Below are 21,858 nucleotides of genomic sequence, written 5' to 3' on the forward strand. Positions count from 1 at the left end.
TGTGTTAGAGTTGTGCAGTTTATAAAATGGAAAGACAGTAAAAGTTCTATTTCCGCACACGTCTAAGTGTTCACTGACTTTGAGTTTGCGATATTGCGGTACGTTTATTTGTTGTTTGTGTACTCTGATCCTTTCCCGTAAGGTACTTCCCGTCTCGCCGATATATAGTTCCCCGCAACCGGAACATGTTATAACGTATATAACATTTCTAGTTTGACATGACATGTTATTATTAACAGTAAACTGTTTCCCGTTAAAGTTGAAACTTTGTCCTTGTCGTATGTATGGGCAGGTACCACAACGCGGATCCTGGCACTTGGTCACATGAAATTCTGTCGTTTCTTTAAAGGAGGACTTTGTGAGAATTCGTCTGAGGTTCTTCGGCTGCCTCCTACTGTTTATGAATTTCCGATTTTTAAATATTTTAGACATAGTTTCGTCGGTTTTCAAAACGTCGTTGAGTTGGTAAACAATCGGTGCAACGTTTGTATTCTGGGGATTATGGGTCGTTACTAAACAAGACGGATTCCAGGATCTTGCCTTTACGAGTGCGAAGCACGAGAGAAAATATCAAAAAATCCTGTCTCACGAGTGAAATAAATTCCATATTCAACTACAGTATTTCACGGGTAAAAATGTAATAAAATTTACATGTAAAGAAAAACTGTAAAATTAGGGAAAATGTTTTCAACACATATTCTGATATGTCCGCTCACGGCAGTGCACTGGTATTCAGTTTGACGAATCAGTTGACGATGGACGGTCATTCGGTGTCTAAGGGTGTCCCCGGTTTGGCCAATATAATGCTCGCCGCATCCTGAACATGTCATGACATATATCAAATTTGAACTTTCGCAGGTAAAAGAAGAATGAATAACAAATTTTCTTCCGTTTTTAAAAATAAATTGTTCGGTTTCCTGTAAAAAGGGATTTTTTAAAATCACTACCTGACAATATTCCAATTGATTCAACGCTCATATCATTTGGGTTGCCTACGCCACAATGACTTGCGTCAAAAACGTATCAATCCGCCTGACGTTACATTCAAATTTTGTACAAATTGAAGTCATTTTATTAGAACAATTATCTTTTTTTTCTTACAGCGAATGAATGAAAATTAAATTATAAGCAATGAAATTAATAGGTACCCATTTTATACGGTATATATATATATATATATATATATATATATATATATATATATATATATATATATATATATATATATATATATATATATATATATATATATATTTATTTATTTATTTATTCAAAAAAACTTATAATATTTAAAGAATGAAGCTTTTTTCAACTTATATTATACGATATAACATAACTTGGGGCAGTTTACACTTTATAAACCGCGAAGCTTATAATATAAGTTGAAATAAGCTTCATTCCTTATAATTTAATTTAGTGCTGACAATGAGATAATTTTCTCCCCAGAATAAGGCTTCACAATGATTAAATTTTAAAAGTAACGTCAAGCGGAGTAATGCGTTTTTTGACGTAACTCATTGTGACGTAAGCAAGTTATGTTATCCAAAATGGATAAAATCTGTTATCCAATCAAATGGCGTGTTACAAGTTAAATTAGATTATATCTATATATGATATTGTGTAACTAAGCATTGTATTGTCAAACTCCTAAAGATTGGAAATGAAACTGGTTGAGTTTATTTCGGTGTTGTGATTTTTTTATTGTATATATATATATATATATATATATAGAGAGAGAGAGAGAGAGAGAGAGGGAGAGAGAGAGAGAGAGAGAGAGAGAGAGAGAGAGAGAGCATTCATGTTAGTTTAAGATTTGTTGGTTGTAAAATGAGCTTCATAAATAACTTTAATTTCATCGCTCCTAAATGCAATATGTATGTCGGTAACGATTTTTTTTTTATGAAACTGACCTAATAAGTGTATCTCACTTCCATTCTCGATTACTTTATGATATAGGGCGGCGCAGCGAAAAATCCATCGGCATCGAAAGTTAGTTTTATGCGCCCCTAAACGAAGTCCTGTCCGTCTGTCTATCTGTCGGTGATTTTGTCTAGCTGTTTGTCTGTTCGTCCACAAAAAAATTAAACCTTGTTCATTACTTTTGTGACTGCATTGGGCTATGGCTTCCATATTTCACATGTGTATACCTTGTAACACGACATCTCTTCGGGTACCACCAAATTTACCTCTTGACCTTGACCTTAGAGTTTGACCTACTTTTACAAAAAAATACCACACTTTCACCTTGGCTATAAATTTTGAACAGTTTGATCTAGGGCTTTCATACTTCACACATGTGTATTCATTGTAATAAGATCTTTCAGTGGGTATAAATATTTTTTACCTTGACCTCAGAATTTGACCTTGGCCTTTGGAGTTTGACGTGCGTTAGTGAAAATTCAAATAGGTGATATCTCCTATTTGATTTGAATCAGTGATATAACCAATTCGAAAAACAAAGCACGGTTCAAGTTACAAAGTGGTTGGGGGGGGGCGTCTAATTTAAACTGGAAAAGTTAACTATGTTATCATACAAAACCAACAATTCATCAAAATACCACAAAATGATTTGCTAATTTATTATTTTAATATTGTTGATATTTCCATTGTGCACCTTAACTGTACTGCAAAGTGATATCACTTATTCAAATAGCTGATATCCCATTTTCAGATTAAGATAAGATAAGATAATATTTATTTAAAGTCGGGTACATCAACAAAGAACATTAGCTATGAAGAGCTATTTTCCGACTACATAATAATGTTACATAAAATACAACAATCATATAAAATAAACAAGAAACAGTTTTTAAAAATTACATCACACTACTAAAATATCACTATTCCTCCGTGCCATAGTATTCACCACATTAAAACTGACAAACCGAAAATAACTTAAACCCTGTTTACTAGTTTCTAAAAATAAAATTAGCGACAGGCACAGCAATTACAACAATTTCCGTACCAACTATTTATGTTGGATTTAAACTGGGTAAAAGTAGTAATATTTCTAAAAGATTCTGGTAAAGAATTCCAAAGTTTTGCAGACTCATATCTAAAAGACTTCAACCCATATGTTGTTGATATTGTTTTTGGTAAAACAGCAGTTTTCGTGTATCTAAAAGAATAAGGTGTTTCTTTAATATGAATTAAATCATGCAGGTAAGACGGGCTTTGCTTGTTTAAAATCTTAAAACATTCTATGGCCATTGTTCTAATACGCCGGAGTTTGAGGCATGGTAATTTTGATTTGTCCAGAAGATAACTATATGAATTTTTGTAGTCATCATAAACAAAGCGCAGTGCTCTTTCTTGTATTTTTTTCCCCCATTTTTCTTGTTTCTCGTTCACCACAAAAATGCCAAACTAATGGACAGTAGTTGAAGTTTGACATGATAAATGTATGATAAATGGTAAGTTTTCCTAATTTGGTCAGGTGTACCCCTATTCTTTTAAGTACATTTAATTGTTGTGAAGCTTTTTTACATATGTTTGAAATATGAGAGCTAAACTTAAGCTCAAAATCTATAGTAACACCAAGTAATTTTACTTCGTTTTCTGGATGAATCATATTACCATCAATTTCAAAACAAATGTTTTCCTGTTTAGTTTTCTTTCCGAGACATATAGCTTGAAATTTATCAGGATTTGCTTGCATTTGATTATCTCCAAACCACTTAACTAAGTTCGAACAATTTGATTCTAAGGTATTTTTTAGTGATGTAATATCGTCAATTGAGTTTGAGAGAGTATTGTCATCGGCATAGTTGTAGAGATCACAATCTGACACAAAATGAAAAATATCATTGATAAAAATATTAAAAATAACAGGACCAAGTATTGAACTCTGTGAAACACCTTTGTACAATTCTAAAAAATCGCTGCAAACTTCCCCCAGTTTTACACACTGTTTTCGATTGCTTAAATAGCTTGAGATAAGACTAGTAGCTGCATTTGTAAAACCGTATGCGTTAAGTTTTGCTAAAACTAGATCATGTGGAATACAATCAAATGCTTTAGATAAATCCATCATAATTGCTGCTGTGTATTTTTTATGATCATGGCCATACTTCCAATCCTCAAAATCTTTAGCAACACACTCTGACAACCATACCCTGGTCTAAAAGCTGATAACATATCATTAAAATGGCAATTAAAAAAATCAGACAATTGACTATGAATAACCCTTTCAAAAATCTTTGACAATGAAGGTAAAATGCTAACTGGTCTATAGTTTCCTTTTTCCAAAATACTTTGCTTCTTGTGAAGTGGAATCACTTGTGCAATTTTCATACGATCTGGAAAACCATTTGTAGAAAAACAAAAATTTACAATATTGGTCACAGGGTTCAATATATGTTCATGGCTAAGTTTAACAATTTTAGCCGAAATACCATCAATTCCAGTAGCTTTTTTCAAGCCCAATTTGTTAATGGATTTACTTACAAAGTCATTGTCTACAGGGTGAAAAGAAAATGATTCAACAGCATCCTTATATTTGATACTTTCGCAGATTTTTACAATGCTAGGGTGTTCACTATTGACATCAACACAATCTATTCCGATGTTTTTCGCAACATTTACAAAAAAATTATTAAAAATATTGCATACTTCAACTTGATCAGACACAAGACTTTCGTTTTCTGAAAGAATAATATTTTTTCTGATATTTGTACCTTTGTTGGTCAAAAATGGTTTTATAGTTGGCCAAAAGTCTTTACTTTTTGGTCCACCTGCACACCGTTCAATGAAGTATTGGTTGACAGACTGACGTTTAACTTTTGTTACATAATTTCTTTGTTTTCTAAAATTTTCCCAATTTTGCTTAGATTTGTTGGAGGAACATAAATTATGCAGTTGTCTTTTCTTAAAAATTGCACCTTTCGACCTCTTATTCATGAAGGGAGCTGGTTTTCCCAGTATTTTTCTTTTTTTCATTGGAATGTGTTTGTCGATTACTCGAGTAAGATAATTGTGAAAATTATTAAAAACAGTGTTTTGGTCACCTTGTAAAACACCAGAGTAAGATTCTTCAATAGATCTTGAGTCTTCCGTATATAAATCCATATTTAAGGTCTTGAAGCTTCTGTAATTTCTGTATTCGGGAGTTTTTAACATAGTTTCCGTTTTCAACTGCACTGCAATTATGTTGTGAACATCACTTATTCCACAATTAAAATTACAATGATTTGCTATAATTTGGGTATTATTCGTTAAAACAACTTCAATCTGAGAGGCATTGCCTTGTTTGGTAAAACATATTTTGCCTTTTATAACATTTTCTAAATCAAATATATCACAGATATCCAATAAAGGTTTACATTTGTCACCATCTGCTAAATCAAAATTCAAATCTCCCAGCATAAAACAAGTATCATATTTGACTGATATTTTGTCAAGTGTTGACATAGAATCATTTACAAAATTGTTGTCTTTCATACATGGTGGTTTGTAACAACCTAGAAAAAATGCTTTAGTATAGTTTATTAAAATTTCAACTCCTATGGATTCTATTTCATCCGCCTCCAATTCGGGTCTGCGGGTTCCGGCGACATCGGATCTGAGATAAGCTATGATACCTCCTCCAGAGGAATTTCGGTCCGCACGCCACATGTGATAATTGTCCACGGAGAAAAGAGCATCGGGAAATGAAGAATGTATTTTAGTCTCACTAAGGAATAATAAGTCTACGGTGTTGTTTGTCAGCAGTTCTTTTATATATGTAAACTTAAAACGGAGACTGTTTATGTTCAGGTAGGCACACATAAACTTGTTTGGATTTCGTGACTTAGTTTCACACAGCTGATCAAATATATTGTATACCTCGTCGTTATCACTTTCTAGGTCATCTGAGGTAGTAGACGTGTTCGATATGATCTCTGGTATACATTTACTACATGACCATGCAAGATGATTTTCGTTTATTGTTATCATTTCTTCGATTGCAGTACATTTAACATGGCATCTTTGTTTACAATTTACACATGTTAAAAGTCATTATTTATTATTATTATTAAACATTTATAAAGCGCCCTATATATTAAACTCTAAGGCGCTGTACAAGCAATATATGTAAACCAAATAAAACTTTAAAAAATTACAGCAGTCACATTCGAAAATTATAAGTTAAATATATAAATATTTTTAAAGTGTCCAATATACGTAAAAGAACTAAAAAAGATTATAAAAATTTAAAATGTGTCCAAAATATAATAAAAGTCTTAGATACACAATTTATAAATCATAGGCCTTCTTAAAAAGAAAGGTTTTAAGCTTTTTCTTAAAAATTCCAAGTGAGTCACATTTTCTTAAATACAAAGGCAAAGAGTTCCATAAAGTGGAGGCTGCTTTGTCAAATCGTCTATTTCCATATGTCACAGTTCTTGTTGACGGAACCACTAAAAGATTAGCTGATTCTGAGCGTAGGGTACGTGAAGGTGTATATACGGTTCGATCAGTTCGCTAATATAAGTTGGAGATTGTCCGTGGAGTGCTTTAACTCTTTACAACTTACAGAATTGCTATGCAACATACCTTGAATCCTCGCGTCATAGAAATATTACTTTACCATTTCCCCGCAAGCACTTTATAGCGGGGTACAAATTTCTCTAAAGCTTAGCGTAAATAATATTCTGAAATAATATTTTAATTAGAAAATAACTTTTCTTATTTTATGAGTATCAAGCAAGTATAAAATAGTTGGAATTTGGCTATAAATTGAAGATTAAATGAACTTTTTAAAGTGCGTGAAAATGCGTGATTGCGGGGAAACGGTAAATGCGTGATTTTGCATTAGAAATAGGAATTGGTATGTGCGTTAAAATGCGTGACTGCGGGGAAGGGCGTTAAATGCATACACAAGAGTCTTGAATTGGCAACGAAACTCCACCGGCAGCCAGTGTAGGTTGATCAGTACAGGAGTTATATGATCATATTTTGACTTCGATAGTGTTATTATGCGCGCAGCCGTATTTTGTACGCGTTGAAGCTTGTCTGTAAGTTGTTTGTTGATTCCTACAAGTAAAGCATTTCCGTAACTAACGCATTAACGAGCGTTCTGCATGCGTCTTCAGTGATGTAGTTCCTAATACGTCCGATGTTTCGCAGATGAAAATAACATGATTTAGATAATGCATTGCAGTGTTTTTCCATTGTTAATGACGTATCAAAATATGTCCCAAGATTTTTAACAAAAGGGGTATTGTGGATGATATTATTTTCAAATGAAAGACTGAAATCTTCAATTTCAACTGATCTGGTCTTAGGTGCAAAAATCATGAGTTCCGTTTTTTCCTGGTTTAGTTTAAGCAAGTTTGCACTCATCCAGTTTTGTATGTCATTTAGGCATGCAGTTAGCCAGACGGAGATGTTATCCCAATTATCCCGGGGTTCAATCATGATGTAAATATGTGTGTCGTCTGCAAAGCAATGGTAGTTCATGTTGTTTCTGTAGCAAATTTCCCCAATTGGTTTTGCAAACAAGCAGTAGATCCTGGGGCCAAGTACAGAACCTTGGGGCACGCCAATCTTGAGTGATTTTGGTCCCGATAATGGTGATCCAATCGATACCCTTTGTGATCTATCGCTTAGGTATGATTGTAGCCACTGAAGGGCTGAACCACCTATCCCGTAGGAGTATTCTAGTCGACGGAAAAGTATATCGTGGTCAATGGCATCGAACGCCACGGACAAATCAAGCATCAGTAGCACAGCACAGCAGCCTTTGTCAACAGATACCGCAATATCGTGATGAACTCTAAGGAGGGCAGTCTCCGTGGAATGAACTGCACGATACACTGACTGAAGATTGTCGTGTAGAGTGTTCGAACTGAGATGATCTTCGATTCTTTTTGCGACGACTTTTTCAATGATTTTTGAAACGTATGATAGGTTTGAAACCGGCCTATAGTTCTTCAGACACTCTTTATCCAGAGATGGTTTCTTTAGAAGCGGCTTAACTATCGCCTGTTTAAAATCCTCTGGAAAAACGCCTTCGGTTAGTGATTTGTTAACAAGACACGTGATAATTGGTAGAACATTTTCAATGCACGTTTTTCGCTGATTTCGTCTTGTTTGCTTACTGCAAATTATGCATGGAAACTTTATCGGGCCGGGGTTGAGTGACACATCCCTTGCTATCAAAAGTCTGAGTATGAAAATGTATTTGTATAACGATTCTTCTTTGACCCTTCTACTGTCATGGCGGGTAGTAAACAAAGGAATTCTTGCCGGGTGGATAATACTCAACACATAATCATCTAGATGTGTCGTAAAATTTAAGCTAATAAACTCACAGTCGTTATCAGCAGGACTGGTTGATCGTTGTATACTTGTATACGTGTCATCTGTTGATCTCAATCTGCAGAATAATATTGTGATGACCAGAGCGATCGTTGTTCCGACTGACCAGTCCGCCATATTGACGAACATTAAATAGTTGATATAACATATTCAAATAGGTAAAATTTTCTATTCGAAAAGGTGATATCACCTTATCACATTTTGCATAGGTGATATCACCTATCTAAATTAATTATGAAACAAGTTCCTGTCCTTAAAAAGCACTACAATACGTTGACCAAATGTATGTGTTTCACGACGAAATTAGATTAGAGAAAATTTCAAGGTATTAAATATTCATTTAGATTCGTTGGTTTTTCTACAATGATCTGCCTACTTTGCAATTGATTGATATACTTTCATAGCAAAATTGTTCAATTTTTTCTCCGAGCAGCCTATAGTTTTATCATTTTTATAAATCGGGTTATTTTAATACATTGAACCCATAAGAAAAAAATTTGCCATGAAATCTTATACTATACTTCGTATGACCTCCGACCCCCTGGCCTTCTTAAAAGGAAAAAGAAACGCATATTAAACTTCTGAATTAAATCAAAACAATAATTTCGAATGTTTTCCAGTATTGTTATCATACATTTTAATTCATCTTTAATCAACAAGTTACGAAAATCTTGTGTGACTTTTACTTTAACTGACAATTCCTGAGTTATCGAAATTGATATGTCACCCCCCACCCCACCCCAACCCCCCCCCCCCCCAAAAAAAAATTCTTATAATTTCTCTTGCGAATCAGTAAACAGACTTGATTTTTCTGTGCATTACCAGATCATTTATGCTTCTCATAGGATTATGCTTAACCCCTCCAACGGTAGTATTAATGGCTGCGAGAAGCTGTATAATTCCAAAGCCAACAAATCTCCTCGCTCAATGAATCCCACGAATTTTCGATTTAGGATAGAATGTACAGAATCAAGCTGGTTTGGTACACGTGAATGTTTGTAAGAAAGTCTCGACAAACACTGTCTATATTTTCCAAGTGTGTACATGCTTAAAACATTCCGCATACGACGCGTATGTGCGCGTATGAGTGTAATAATGGACGTAAAGTTGCCAAGCTCGGGGCCCAAATAAGAGAAGAGAGTTTCTGTCAATTTAAGGGTGAAAAAATGAGTATGATTCTCTGCATATATAAATATAGGTTTCAGTGATAATGCCTGGAAAATAACCGAGGTGGCATGATGAAAACTTCTATCTTGATGTGACATTGTTACGCGCAAACGTCACTGTCATGATTGGTTGGAAACCTTTTACGCATATTATGTTCTTATGCGTTTCTTTTCTTTTCGTTTCAGTATATATTTACTTGTATACTCTATACGTTTGCAAAGTAAATGGCGCCGATTCCTAATAATATATTACAGCAAAAGCAGCTGAGGATTCCAAAATCCAGGCCAAATCAGCAGTCTCCTTCCGGTCTGTCTGTTCAACAATGGGAGTGGGAGAAAACTGAAACAACAGACGGGTCAATTTGTCAAATATATTAATGGTCACTCTCATTTCAATCCTATTAAAAGTTTTCTCATCAGGAAAGACATAGTTGAATACATATATACCTATATGTACCATGAAAGGCGAAAATGTATGTCTGGAGCTGGAATGGAATGCATCACAAATCAGGTGCTCTACCACTGAATTCTACCGCCTAAACATACTACACTCTTTAATTGCCATCTCTCTTGAAGACACAATCCAAGTTTTCATTCCCCTGGCAGGACGTTTGCTGCAAGCCCAAGGGTAATCAACGACACCAAATAATGTATAAAGTAACATTAAAGGAGAAAACAATCAAAACATATGGTTGGTTTACCATCCTGCACCACTTGACAGGCGCTCTGAGTTATCCAGACCGATATTCACTACCCAATGCATCACACATTGAGCTTTGGTACAAAGCCTCATTTTTGCTCTCTTTTCATATAAGGTATCATAGTTGCACATTAAAAAACTCAATAAATGTGATAATTGAATATAAAAAAAATATTTACTCTTATTTCTAAACGTCCATTAATGTGCTTTATACAGATATAGTAAAAGTCATTTTGAATTTCATCCAGTGGGCTTTGATATTTTAAAATATTGAGTTCCATATATTATAAATATTTTACCTGATAAAGGGCAATAATATCATTAAAAGCAAGAAAAAGACTCGTGTATGTCAAATATCTGTCTTATTCGTCTTTTTGTCCCCCCCCCCCCTCCCCCTTTAAATCGTTTTCGGAGAAAGTAAGGCTTAGCAGTTACTGTAAGTTGTTGTTAAAAGATTCCTTTTAACATCTTTGATTATGCTTTCTAATATTATACTACGTATTCCTACCTAGTAACGTAGGTTTAACTTACCATGGATCAACAATGAATCTACAAGTAGCCTAGTCCTTGCCTGTTAGTAATTTTCACAATCGCATGGTTCTTACAACTTTCAGTCAGAAGTTAGGTCGATGTAAAGCTCCAGCAATTGTCACATAATATATTCAAAGACGCAGATAGGAAAAAAATTAACTTTTGAACACGATCTTTCTTTCGAGGCATGTAAACAATCAACGGTGCAATTAAAAATTGTCAAATTTTCGGGACGCCCTGTTCCTTCCTCAGGACAAAGATAAAACGAACAAAATGTTTTACACAATTGCAATGAACTTGTTTCACGGATTTTGATGCTTTATTAAATTTCTAAATTTTCATTTCTATAAATCATATGTAAATAACTTTACAGTAATAATTGAACTATGCCTTCAACTATAACTTTATAATCATGTGTAAAAATATGTTTTGATTAAATAAATCAATTATAGGTTACCCTAAGTATATTGTTTTGTAAATTGTAACCTTCATCGTGTCATGAAACGGAACTCGTTCTTGAAAAATTAAATAAAATGTTGCACAATTCTATCAGATAAATGACTTTATTTTGGTTTGATCATTGTATTTTTTAAATATGCTCAAAACAGTAAAAAAAAAGTAGGAAAATGAAATGCAATTTCAGAGTAACAGTGTCCTGAACTTCCTTAATTTTATGAGGTTATATCTTTCTTTAGTTACTGGTTAAGATGGCGATAAGGACTGACGAATGAATGTAAGTTACGATATCTGTATCAGATATGGGTCAAAATGTACATACACGTGATATTTGCAAAATACTATTTTCCTTAGATATGATAAGGTTTATACACACATAGTCAATTTAAAAAAAGATATTTCTTGAGCCACTCAAAAATGCAGCCTTCTATTGAGATAATATGTAGCTAGAGGGCTAAAACTATATAGGTGATTACGGGGAAGATAAAGATAATTTAATTCATATGTTTGATTTATCTATGTCCATTAATCAATATCGTATATCATAGTCTTATTTTTCCTTCTTAAGACAAACATAATACACGAATGTATGGTGTTCAGCGTTGTATATCACAAGCTGAATATGAAGTTTGGATTCTAAGTACTCAAAAGAACTTCAAAGCATATCAACCACCAAAGGCATCAAAAATATATTCTTTCTAGGCTCCATACATTCATTCCTTACTTTAAACTAAAAAGCAGGTTCTTTGAAGTCAAAGGTAATAACATTTTAAACATAGAATATAATTTCTTGATTGATCTCCTGCAGCATCAGTTCTTTAAAAATCCTGTCTATTTAAACACTTGAGTTGACATTACAATGGTTGACTAAGACAAGAAACTAGAACTTACTGGAATTTGATCGAAGTGGGGTTTGTACGAGCTGTGCTATTTTATTATGTAACCTGATTTTATGTTCTCCTATGTTCTCATGTAGCAAAAATATTAAAAAATACCTTTCGACATTTGCACACTATACGGTCAAACTTCTATCTATTAACAGTGGTACCTTTCATTCCTATGTAGACAAGTGCAAATCATATATTTTCCAATTTTATCAGAACGTTAGTTTTAGTATTTGTTGGAGCCGAGGCTGACGTCATTACTCGTCACGCTGCAGCCAGAACCACATGTCTGAGTGAACGTCGGCCTTAGCATAGCATTTTGCATTTTTGAAGTACTAAAGTTAAACAGGTGTGTATTGTGTATTTTTGCTACTTTTTACCTAGTGTGCATTTATGTAAATCATTATAAGTATGCATGTCTTAGAATTTCATGATTTGTACATGAGTTGTGTATTCGGTGAACTTATTTCCCGCCAGACGCTACATGTGCGCCAGTTTAGGAGATCATGCTTGTCGATAGAATTTATAGAATTATTACGTAGTTAATAATGTCATATGTTTCTTGATCATAGTTATGCATAATAACGAGGTTGTTGCAACTTTATTTCTAGTTTTAATGTAATAAACGTAACTTTGAGAAATTTGTATGTAGTATTCCGGAATTACGGATTCCTCAGTTCGGAACTAGGTCTAGGTTTTGCTTTTAGTAGGCGATATGTGTTTCCTGTTTGTTTGTTTACCGATAAGTTGTTTTGATTTGTATGCATTTAATAGTGATTCAAGGTAAATTGAACATGAAGAATAGATTGTATGAATAAGATTTCATGATGTAGCAAATGTTCAATGATTTCTATACATTATAATGTCATTGTTGTTCATAATAATAAGGGAATAACTTGTCTTTGTAAACTTTGACTTGTGACCCTGATATATGATATATCAGTTTGATGGTAAAGATGTTGATGGTTAAGCCTATTACTTTTCTTGGGTGAATACATGTAGAGGTCTGTTATTTGGTAGCAACTATGTATATTATTCTTTAACAAGAGTCAAGCTAGGTATTAGGGCAGTTGTTTATTATAGAGGTCAGTATTTGTGTCATATTAAGTTGACCAGTTTAATCATATTAGTGTTTACACTTTATCGTGAGTACATAATAGTACCATGTCTTATATTTAGTGTAGGTCTCACTATATATGCTTGTATATGACTTTGATGTGTTAAGTAGTTTGATCAAGAGTTGTGCACACTCATGCTACTAGGGTTTATTTATGATAACATCATGAACCATCATTCAGTATATACACTTTGTACATACTTTATAACTGTTGTTTATTATTGTACTTTGTTCTTTGCAGATATCACTGCTGCCTTTTGGTTTTACTAAATAAATTGGTGAACCTAAACAAAAGTCTTATCGCTTGGCTACACCTATGTCGACTCATTATATGTATGTATATTCCAGTGAACTTGAAACAAAAGACTCCACAGAGTCTGCTAGATCTGATACAAATTTTGAGGGCATTTCTGACTTAAGACTTTAAGGGCCAGATAATAACTAAACTATGTAACAAACGAGATGTCTTAATTTTTCCTTTATTCCAATAGTATTCCAAATTCTTGTAACAATAAACATTTCGTAAAATTCTACAGTTGATAAAATGACTTCGTTTATAAATTTTGTCTGGTTGTAAATGAATTTATTTCTTAAATTTGATAAATCTGTAGGCACCTTTCATTTACTAGATCTTGATCTTAATAAATGAGTTTAATCGTTTTTTTATCATCACCTCTTACATCATGATATGATTTTACTCTCCTTGAACTACATTCACAAAACAAACAATATACAAGACAAAATACAAATATGGTTTGAAGTTAATCTATAGACTTTGTCATCCATTGCAATAGCTAATCAGATTGCAGATGGGCATAATGTTACACTTTAACACCATTTATCGATGGACATTGATATTGCAAGAGAATATAAATATGGAGTCCTGATGAATATAGATTAAATCATTTAAACTTGTGAAAAGGAGATAGAAGGTAAGTGTTTCAAAATTTCGATTGTGAATTTTCCTTTCCTTTGAAACAAAAAGTGTTTAGCAAACTCACTTTTTCTTTGAAATATGATCACTTGTTTTTTGCAGTAGTGCAGTTGAGGTGCGCGATGGAAATGTGAACAATTCTTTGTGATTAAAATTGTATTCATAATCAGGATGGCGATTATTTTCATTAAATAATGTATACCGAATGGTTGTAATTGTGGTTAATAACTATATATATATTGATGACGATTAGATTTAATTTTTAGACTTTTCACGTGCGGCAGTCACTTAATTTCAGCATATTTACTTGAAGTATTGAGGTCACCTAAAATTCCACTAGTGCAAAGGCATATCCAAGTTAAAATTCTAAGTTTAGTTTATAAATATTTTTAACATGCATTGCAGTTTCTGAAAAATGCTGCTATCCTATCAGATTCTGTAATTTCATTGTAAAAATCATATTTGTATGACCAAATGCTGTATTTTCACCTGATCAACGACATGAGATATTGCTATAATCAAATTAGATTTTGAGATTTTATCAGGAATGCAACACTTTTCAGATACCTTAATACTTCTAAAGTTGATTTGTTAAACGTTGACTATGGTCCATTGAGTGAATGCACTTGCACTGGATCGATTAAGGCCCACAAATTGACCCCCCTCCATGTGCTTGCATAGCCGAGACCGTTATGTTTCGAAATCAAAATTGTGCAGACAGCTAGTTGAAACTGCATATTGTTATATAATCAACAAATTAATTTAATTTCAATAATAACCAGATAATATGATCTGCGTTCTCACTACTGATCAACATCAGTTCTTCTGTTTTTGTAGTCCTAGACATAAAGTGACCTGTTGTTACCCGGTCAAATGTTCTTTGATGGATTCTGTTTGTCATCCGTATCGATGAGAAATGTCATAAAAATACAAATTATGAACTCTAAATAATCCAAGAACATATCAGCTTTAGCAACATTTATGAGTACATGTAAGACCTGAAATAAAAAGAAATCATCTATATCAAGATAAAGTTAAAATCAGAAATTATTATAGAAATTATGGTTGTTATTTTCAGATAAGAAAAATCCCAAAGACGAAAAATTCCTAACGGGAAAAATTTAACCTGAACGGTTGTTCAAATGGATAAAGATTCATAATGTCAGAATATTTTTCTTGGGATTACTTTGAAAAATTGACTTTATCTACCCCTAAGAATAACCTAAAAGAAATACTACAGCTTCTTGGGCTTAGCAATTATTTCCCAGGGAAAATAAGCACAAGAGATGCCTTACTAATCCGGAATGAACTATCCTCATCAGCCAACATAATTAAAGAATTACCGTGGGTTGCACTTCGAAAAATAATTTCTTGTGACGCTGATTTCAGAGAAAATGTCCTTTTTGAATTTACACAATCGTTTCAAGCTCCTGAAAAAGAAAGCGATGAACGCTTATCAAGTAAAGGTAATGAATCTGATGAAGATTCAGATACTGATTGCAAGGACAAAATCAATATATGCAACCTTCATCCAACTGACGTTATCCTTGCAATATATCAATGCTGTGATCCATTTCTGAAAGGGCTGATTCTAAAAAAGATGGCGTTGTGTGGAATGTCCTTACCGTTTTTATATAGACTTAAAAACGATAAAATGTATGCCTCGATATGGCAGTTACAGGATATATTCGTTGACGACAATTGCCCTCAATCGGTAGCTACTGGTCGATTCAAATCAATTGCTTTCATGCGAGTTGGATGTCACCATTGCATATCCAAGTCCGAAATAATAAATAACGTTATTTCAGAAGGAGCCACAGCTTATTTCCACAAAGGGTGTTTATTAGGACAGAAACGAAGACAAATAGCAGAGGGAATAGTTGAAATGTTTTGGTGTAAACCCAAAATCAGCAAAACATTAGTCAAGGGTATTAGATCAGAAATGGAAAAAACAGTCATTTTGTATAATCTTAGAGGAGACGCCTCTAACTTTGAAAAAGAAGTAAAATTACTGCTTGATATTTCAAACATAACTGTTTTCATCGTTAATGATATAAAACGGACGGACGATAACAAAAATTTGAAGTCTCTCTTTGGCATGATAGCAGCAAAGAGGAAAAAATGTTTTATATTTGTTTACACTAAAAATATGAAAATTGATACAATTAAGAAAACTTTTCAAGAAATTGACCGTAATATCAAAGCACCTTTGTGTGAAATCATCAGACTTTCAAGAGATTTTGACGTTTCCGCTGTTGAAGTTGCTGCAAAATATGTAAAGCCGCGCCTTGAACATGCTCTATCCTCAGTACAAGATGGAGTGGATCTTCATCAAAGTATGACAAATAACAATTCTATATCAAAAGATCACTTCAACAATGATGTAGTCAGTTCTTTGAAAATCAACAGCAAAATGTCAATCGTTCCCTTGCAAGGCGTTGACCTGTGGCATAAATTAAGTCATTTACAACAAGAATATTTACAATCACAAGGGAAGTCTTTGTATGAAAAGGAAGCATTACTCAAAGTTATGCGAGAAATAAGAAATCGACAGATTGAGACTTGTAACAAAGAAATGGTGTTCATGGCTCAGTTTTTACACCAATTATTAGAAAATGATGACAATGAAACGTTCATTCAATACTTTTTAAACTCAACTCGATTTATCCTTTTGAATGAGAAGTCAAGGAACGACTTATCTAGAGGCAAGCTAATTGGACTGAACAACAAAATGTTAAAACCTCTGCTAAGTTTGGAACATTTATTAAGAGAAATTGGCCAAATTTATGAAGCTTTCTCTGAAAAGAAAAATGTTAAGCAGAAGACAAAGTTCATTATTAACAAATTACCATGTTTGGCTGCAAAACTTCTGCTGCTAGGACATCCGTTAGAGATAATGGACGGAGACGCAGAAAACGTTCCCTTAGTCTGGTTAAAGAGAGTTTTTGAGGAGTCTCAGATTTTAATTGAAAAGAAAAAGATAGTTTCCATCGCAGTCATTGGGGTGCAAGGTTCTGGTAAATCAACTTTATTGAACACAATGTTTGGGTTGCAGTTTGCGGTAGGAGCAGGACGGTGTACCAAGGGTATTTATGCCCAGATAGTGCCTGTGTCAGGGGGAAAATTTGGTTTTGATTACATGTTTGTATTAGACACTGAAGGGCTTCGATCCACATTTATTTCAGACGACAGTCTTTACAAACATGATAATAAACTTGCTCTATTATCAATGGGTTTGGCTGATATAACGCTAGTAAATGTAAAAGGAGAATCAACGAAAGAGCTGAAAGACATCCTAGAAATGGTAATGTTTGGTTTGCTAAAACTAAGAAAAGAAGAGGCGTTTTTGTCAAAAGATCATACTGCAATATTTGTACATCAGAATGTTTCACCTCAATCAAGGGAAACAATAAAAGATGAATCGCAATTTTTTGTCAAAACCCTTGATGAAGCAACAGTGACTGCTGCAAACTTTATCAAAATTCCAGACACTGAAAATTTTTCACAGGTTATCAATTTTAAACCGGACAGGGATATTCATTGCATTCCAGACTTATGGTCTAGCAGATTGACGGTCAATGCTGAATATAGCAAAAGTGTTGTCGAAGTTGCTGACACAATTTTGCACTGTGCATCGAATTTTAAACATGCATTAATGTCGGATATTTTTCAACACATGCGATCCTTATGGAATTGCATTTCATCTGAAACATCAGAATGGAATTTTCGCAGTTTCCGACAAAATGTAGCTGATGAAGAAATGGAATGTCAGCTGGATAAGCAGTTGGTTAACTTAGATGTCTATAAGGAAGAGAAGTTGAAGGAATTGAAGCAAAGAATTTTAGAAAATAATGAAGAACTTTCATTGAAAGAGCATTTTCAAGAGTCTTTGGAAAAGAAGAGAATAAAGGAGGAAGAAGAACTTTTAAAGTTTATCAAGGATAATCGCAATTCAGATTTTATACCTAAGGACAAAGCTGTAAAAACTATTATTAGGAAAGTAATCGAAATAGAAAAATGTATAGAAAGAGAAATTCACATCTACGAAGAAGTAATAACAAATTTCTTAAGAAAATTCAGGGAAGATACCTTTGACAAAAAAATGCGTGAATTCTCTGAACAACTGACAAAAGACAATATCCAAATAGAAAACTGGAACTCCGACATTTTAAGTCAATTCCAAAAATTCTGGGAAGAATCAACGAAAGCCTTTTTTGAGGACAATGACGAAGAGAATAAAATGAATATTTATATTGAAGGAAGATTACTTGATATCGCATCTGAAAAGTTCCCAAAATATAGAGATTTCTTTCAAAAAAGAGTATGCATACCTCCATCAGAAATGTTACAGCATTTTACAGAAGAAGGCGACACATGTGCCGTATCAAGTGAAATAAATTGCATGTTGAATGATTTTAAGCAAAACCTTGAAGATCATCAACAGAGCAATACAAATTACGAGGAAAGAATTTTAATTCAATCACTGGATAAGATTTCTACAGAATTTCAGAATCGTCAAGTTTCTGATAACTTTCAAAAAGACATTCTTTTGTTTTGTTTACAACATTGCTATCAAGTCTTTTGTAGAATGAATGCAACTTTTCTTTACAGTATTAAAAAGGACGAGCACGACAAGCTATTTCGAACATATTCCAAAACATTTAAAGAGTGGTTCCATACTTACCTGAGACAGCAGCAAAAACTCAAAAGGCAAAGGACAGCAAAAACAATAGAATTAAAAGACAAATCTGAAAGGGAAAAGGAAATGCAAATAAATGAAAACGAAGAAATGGACAACAAAAGACGAAAAGTAGAAAATGAAGTGGAAAAAGCTACGGATAGGGGTGAGAGAATAGCCGCATTTTTAAGAGTTTCAATAGAACGCAATGAAGAGGAAAAGTTAAAAGAAAAAATTGCAGAGGGTTTCAACAAAATTCTATGCACGCAGGAAAATCGTAAATTTACCTTGATTCGGCTTATCTTGAAGGACTTGGCAAAAAGAGGAGATACCCAAAAATACAAAAATTACATAGTTGATCCAAGACAGTATGCGTTTGTGTGGAGCTCAAATCAAGTAATAGCATTTTACAATACTTCTACTGCTTCAGAAACCTCAAGTTTTTCTTCAGAAATAAATGAAAACTTAAAAATATTCCATGAGTACCAAAATTGGATGAAATCATTAGAAGAAACAATGGAAAAACATGGATTATGGACATCCGATATTGCAAAACTTAAAAACGAGAGCTACGTACCTGCTTCTCACATGATCACATTAAAAAATACTTTTGTTGAGGAGCTTAACAAATCCTCTTCCTCTCATGACGAAAGACATAACATCTTTGAAACAGAGATGGAATCTTATTTTAACAATATTTGGGGATGTTCCCACGCCTGCTTATGGTGTGGGGAACCTTGTAAATTTGCATTGGATGTCCACTCTTCCCATCAATGCATCCAACATCGCCCTTCTGGAATATGTGGAATGATAGACAAACAAACATCGAAAATGTCAATTGAAACCTGTAATTTTTTGGTTGAGAGTTCCTCCCAGAGAGTTTTTTGTGGAGAATGGTGTAAATGTAGCATTAAAGACAAAGAAATATCTCATCCATGCTTACAATACATGGAATATATGAAAGATCCATGGTTCATTGCGTCTATGTCTAACCACTCCAGGTCGGTTTATTGGAGGTGGGTGATGAGCACCTTTGGCAATGAATTGGCCAAGGCTTTCGGGGCAGAGAATCCAGATATCCCAAGTTCCTGGAGAGAAATTTCTAAAGCTGACGCGGAAAAAAGCCTCGATGACTGAAATTTTATCCTAGAAGAATGACAAGTTGATCATCATTAGGATACATTCTAGCAATCTAATCTCCTGTAAATATATGCAATAAAAAATGAATGCATCAATAAATATCGATCCTAGTAAAATAAGACAATAATTTATTACTTAACTATTTTTACTCTCAAAATTTGCACTTTATGTTATCGTTAACAGATGTATTGTTTAAAAAACCGCACTCGTCTTTAATCATTCTAAATTTTTAAGTTTTAATGTCCAAGTTAACTGTCAACTGTCGAAGTCAGTGCTTCTCGTAAAAGCCCAATGAGAGACCTATATGAGGTGTAAAGTGACAGTATGGATGATCAAGCGGTTTCTGAGGTTGTATGGTGTTTAAGGACCAAGTACGTCCGTTGCAAGCCATAGGGCGAAATCAGCGAGTCCGGGTCTCCAACTACACTTATAAAATTGGAGAAAGGAAATTCTAAATTCTAAATTTTTAAGTTTTAATGTCCAAGTTAACTGTCAACTGTCGAAGTCAGTGCTTCTCGTAAAAGCCCAATGAGAGACCTATATGAGGTGTAAAGTGACAGTATGGATGATCAAGCGGTTTCTGAGGTTGTATGGTGTTTAAGGACCAAGTACGTCCGTTGCAAGCCATAGGGCGAAATCAGCGAGTCCGGGTCTCCAACTACACTTATAAAATTGGAGAAAGGAAATTTTAAAAAAAAATATTATACAGATTATTTATTAAAGTGAACTTTTTCTAATTTCTTGTAAAGAAAATCTTTGTATCTGATATGCTTATTGAACAAAAAGATTGTTGATTTAAAGTAATTGACATTGTATCAGATATTTGTATACCTTATTAATCTTCCATATTATTCTAGTTTGGGTGTAGAGAGAGAGAGAGAGAGAGAGAGAGAGAGAGAGAGAGAGCGCTTACTACCTTAGGTAAATCAACAGTAAGGTCTACATCATATTTGCACCAAACTTTACTCTGTCCTTTTTAAACTTTTAAATAGTCTTAGAACTTGAAAATGCCAATGAAAGTCATTTTTTTATTCCTCGACACCAGAATATAGGCTCGGATCTGTGATTATGGATATTGCAAATCATAGACTTTTTAAACCCGCACAATTTACGGAAGAAAATGCAGCTAAAACAATCCGTCTTTTCCTTACATTTCAATATGCCAATAAAGGAATTGATGCGGTTAATAAAAGTAATATTCTTAACCACAAAAGAGTCCAGTCTTGTATTCCATCATGTTTTAAAGGTACTTGGACACAGATTTGAAGTTAATATTTTCTCTATAATATTACAGCTTATATATTTTAATAGCATTTCACACAAAAATTAATTAAAAATCTTATTTCATTTAAAAGTTATTAAAACTTTAAATTTTTTGGCAATTTCACTTTCACAAATTTTAACTTTATTCTTAATCATTAGGAAAAGTGGCAATAAAACCTGCCAAAAAATTTGAAGTTTTGATAACTTTTAAATGAAATTAAAATTTCAATTTTTTGGCGGGTTTTATTGACATATCCTTGCACTTACACATTTTAACCTTATTCTTAATCCTTAGGAAAAGTGGCAATCTTGTTGTGTATTAATGAGAAATATTAAATATTAAAAAAATTATTCTATTCATAATAGAAATGACAAAAAGGCAAAACTCCATCATAAGTATTCCGAACTAAGAATTGCGTACAGAGTTTAGCAAATCGATCACACTCGTGATATGTACACAGTTTTTGTAAACAAGGCACGAGCTCTGTTTTTGTTGATGTTAAGATTTCACCGGGTGCGTTTAATTGTCAAAGTCTGCTCACCACAACTGCATGGACTGAGAATATATTGTGTGTTTGTTTTGATTTTGAATATGTCTACTCTAAATTTTCTGGATTCAAGTATTAATATTTTTAATTTATACACAACGAGACTTCCACTTTCCCTAAGGATTAAGAATAAATTAATG

General features: G+C 33.5%; 1 protein-coding gene across 1 annotated transcript; it reads left to right on the forward strand.

Moving 5' to 3' along the window:
* The first annotated feature begins 15,743 nt into the window (after window positions 1-15,743).
* Window positions 15,744-19,904, forward strand: LOC134230438 (interferon-induced very large GTPase 1-like). The gene has a single exon (XM_062712270.1). The coding sequence runs from the start codon at window positions 15,744-15,746 to the stop codon at window positions 19,902-19,904; it is 4,161 nt and encodes a 1,386-aa protein (XP_062568254.1).
* The last annotated feature ends 1,954 nt before the right edge of the window (window positions 19,905-21,858 follow it).

This window comes from Saccostrea cucullata, unplaced genomic scaffold, assembly GCF_032062105.1.
Source record: "Saccostrea cucullata isolate Sc308-1 unplaced genomic scaffold, CSIRO_AGI_Scuc_v1 ctg18400, whole genome shotgun sequence".
Taxonomy (NCBI): Eukaryota; Metazoa; Mollusca; class Bivalvia; order Ostreida; family Ostreidae; genus Saccostrea; species Saccostrea cuccullata.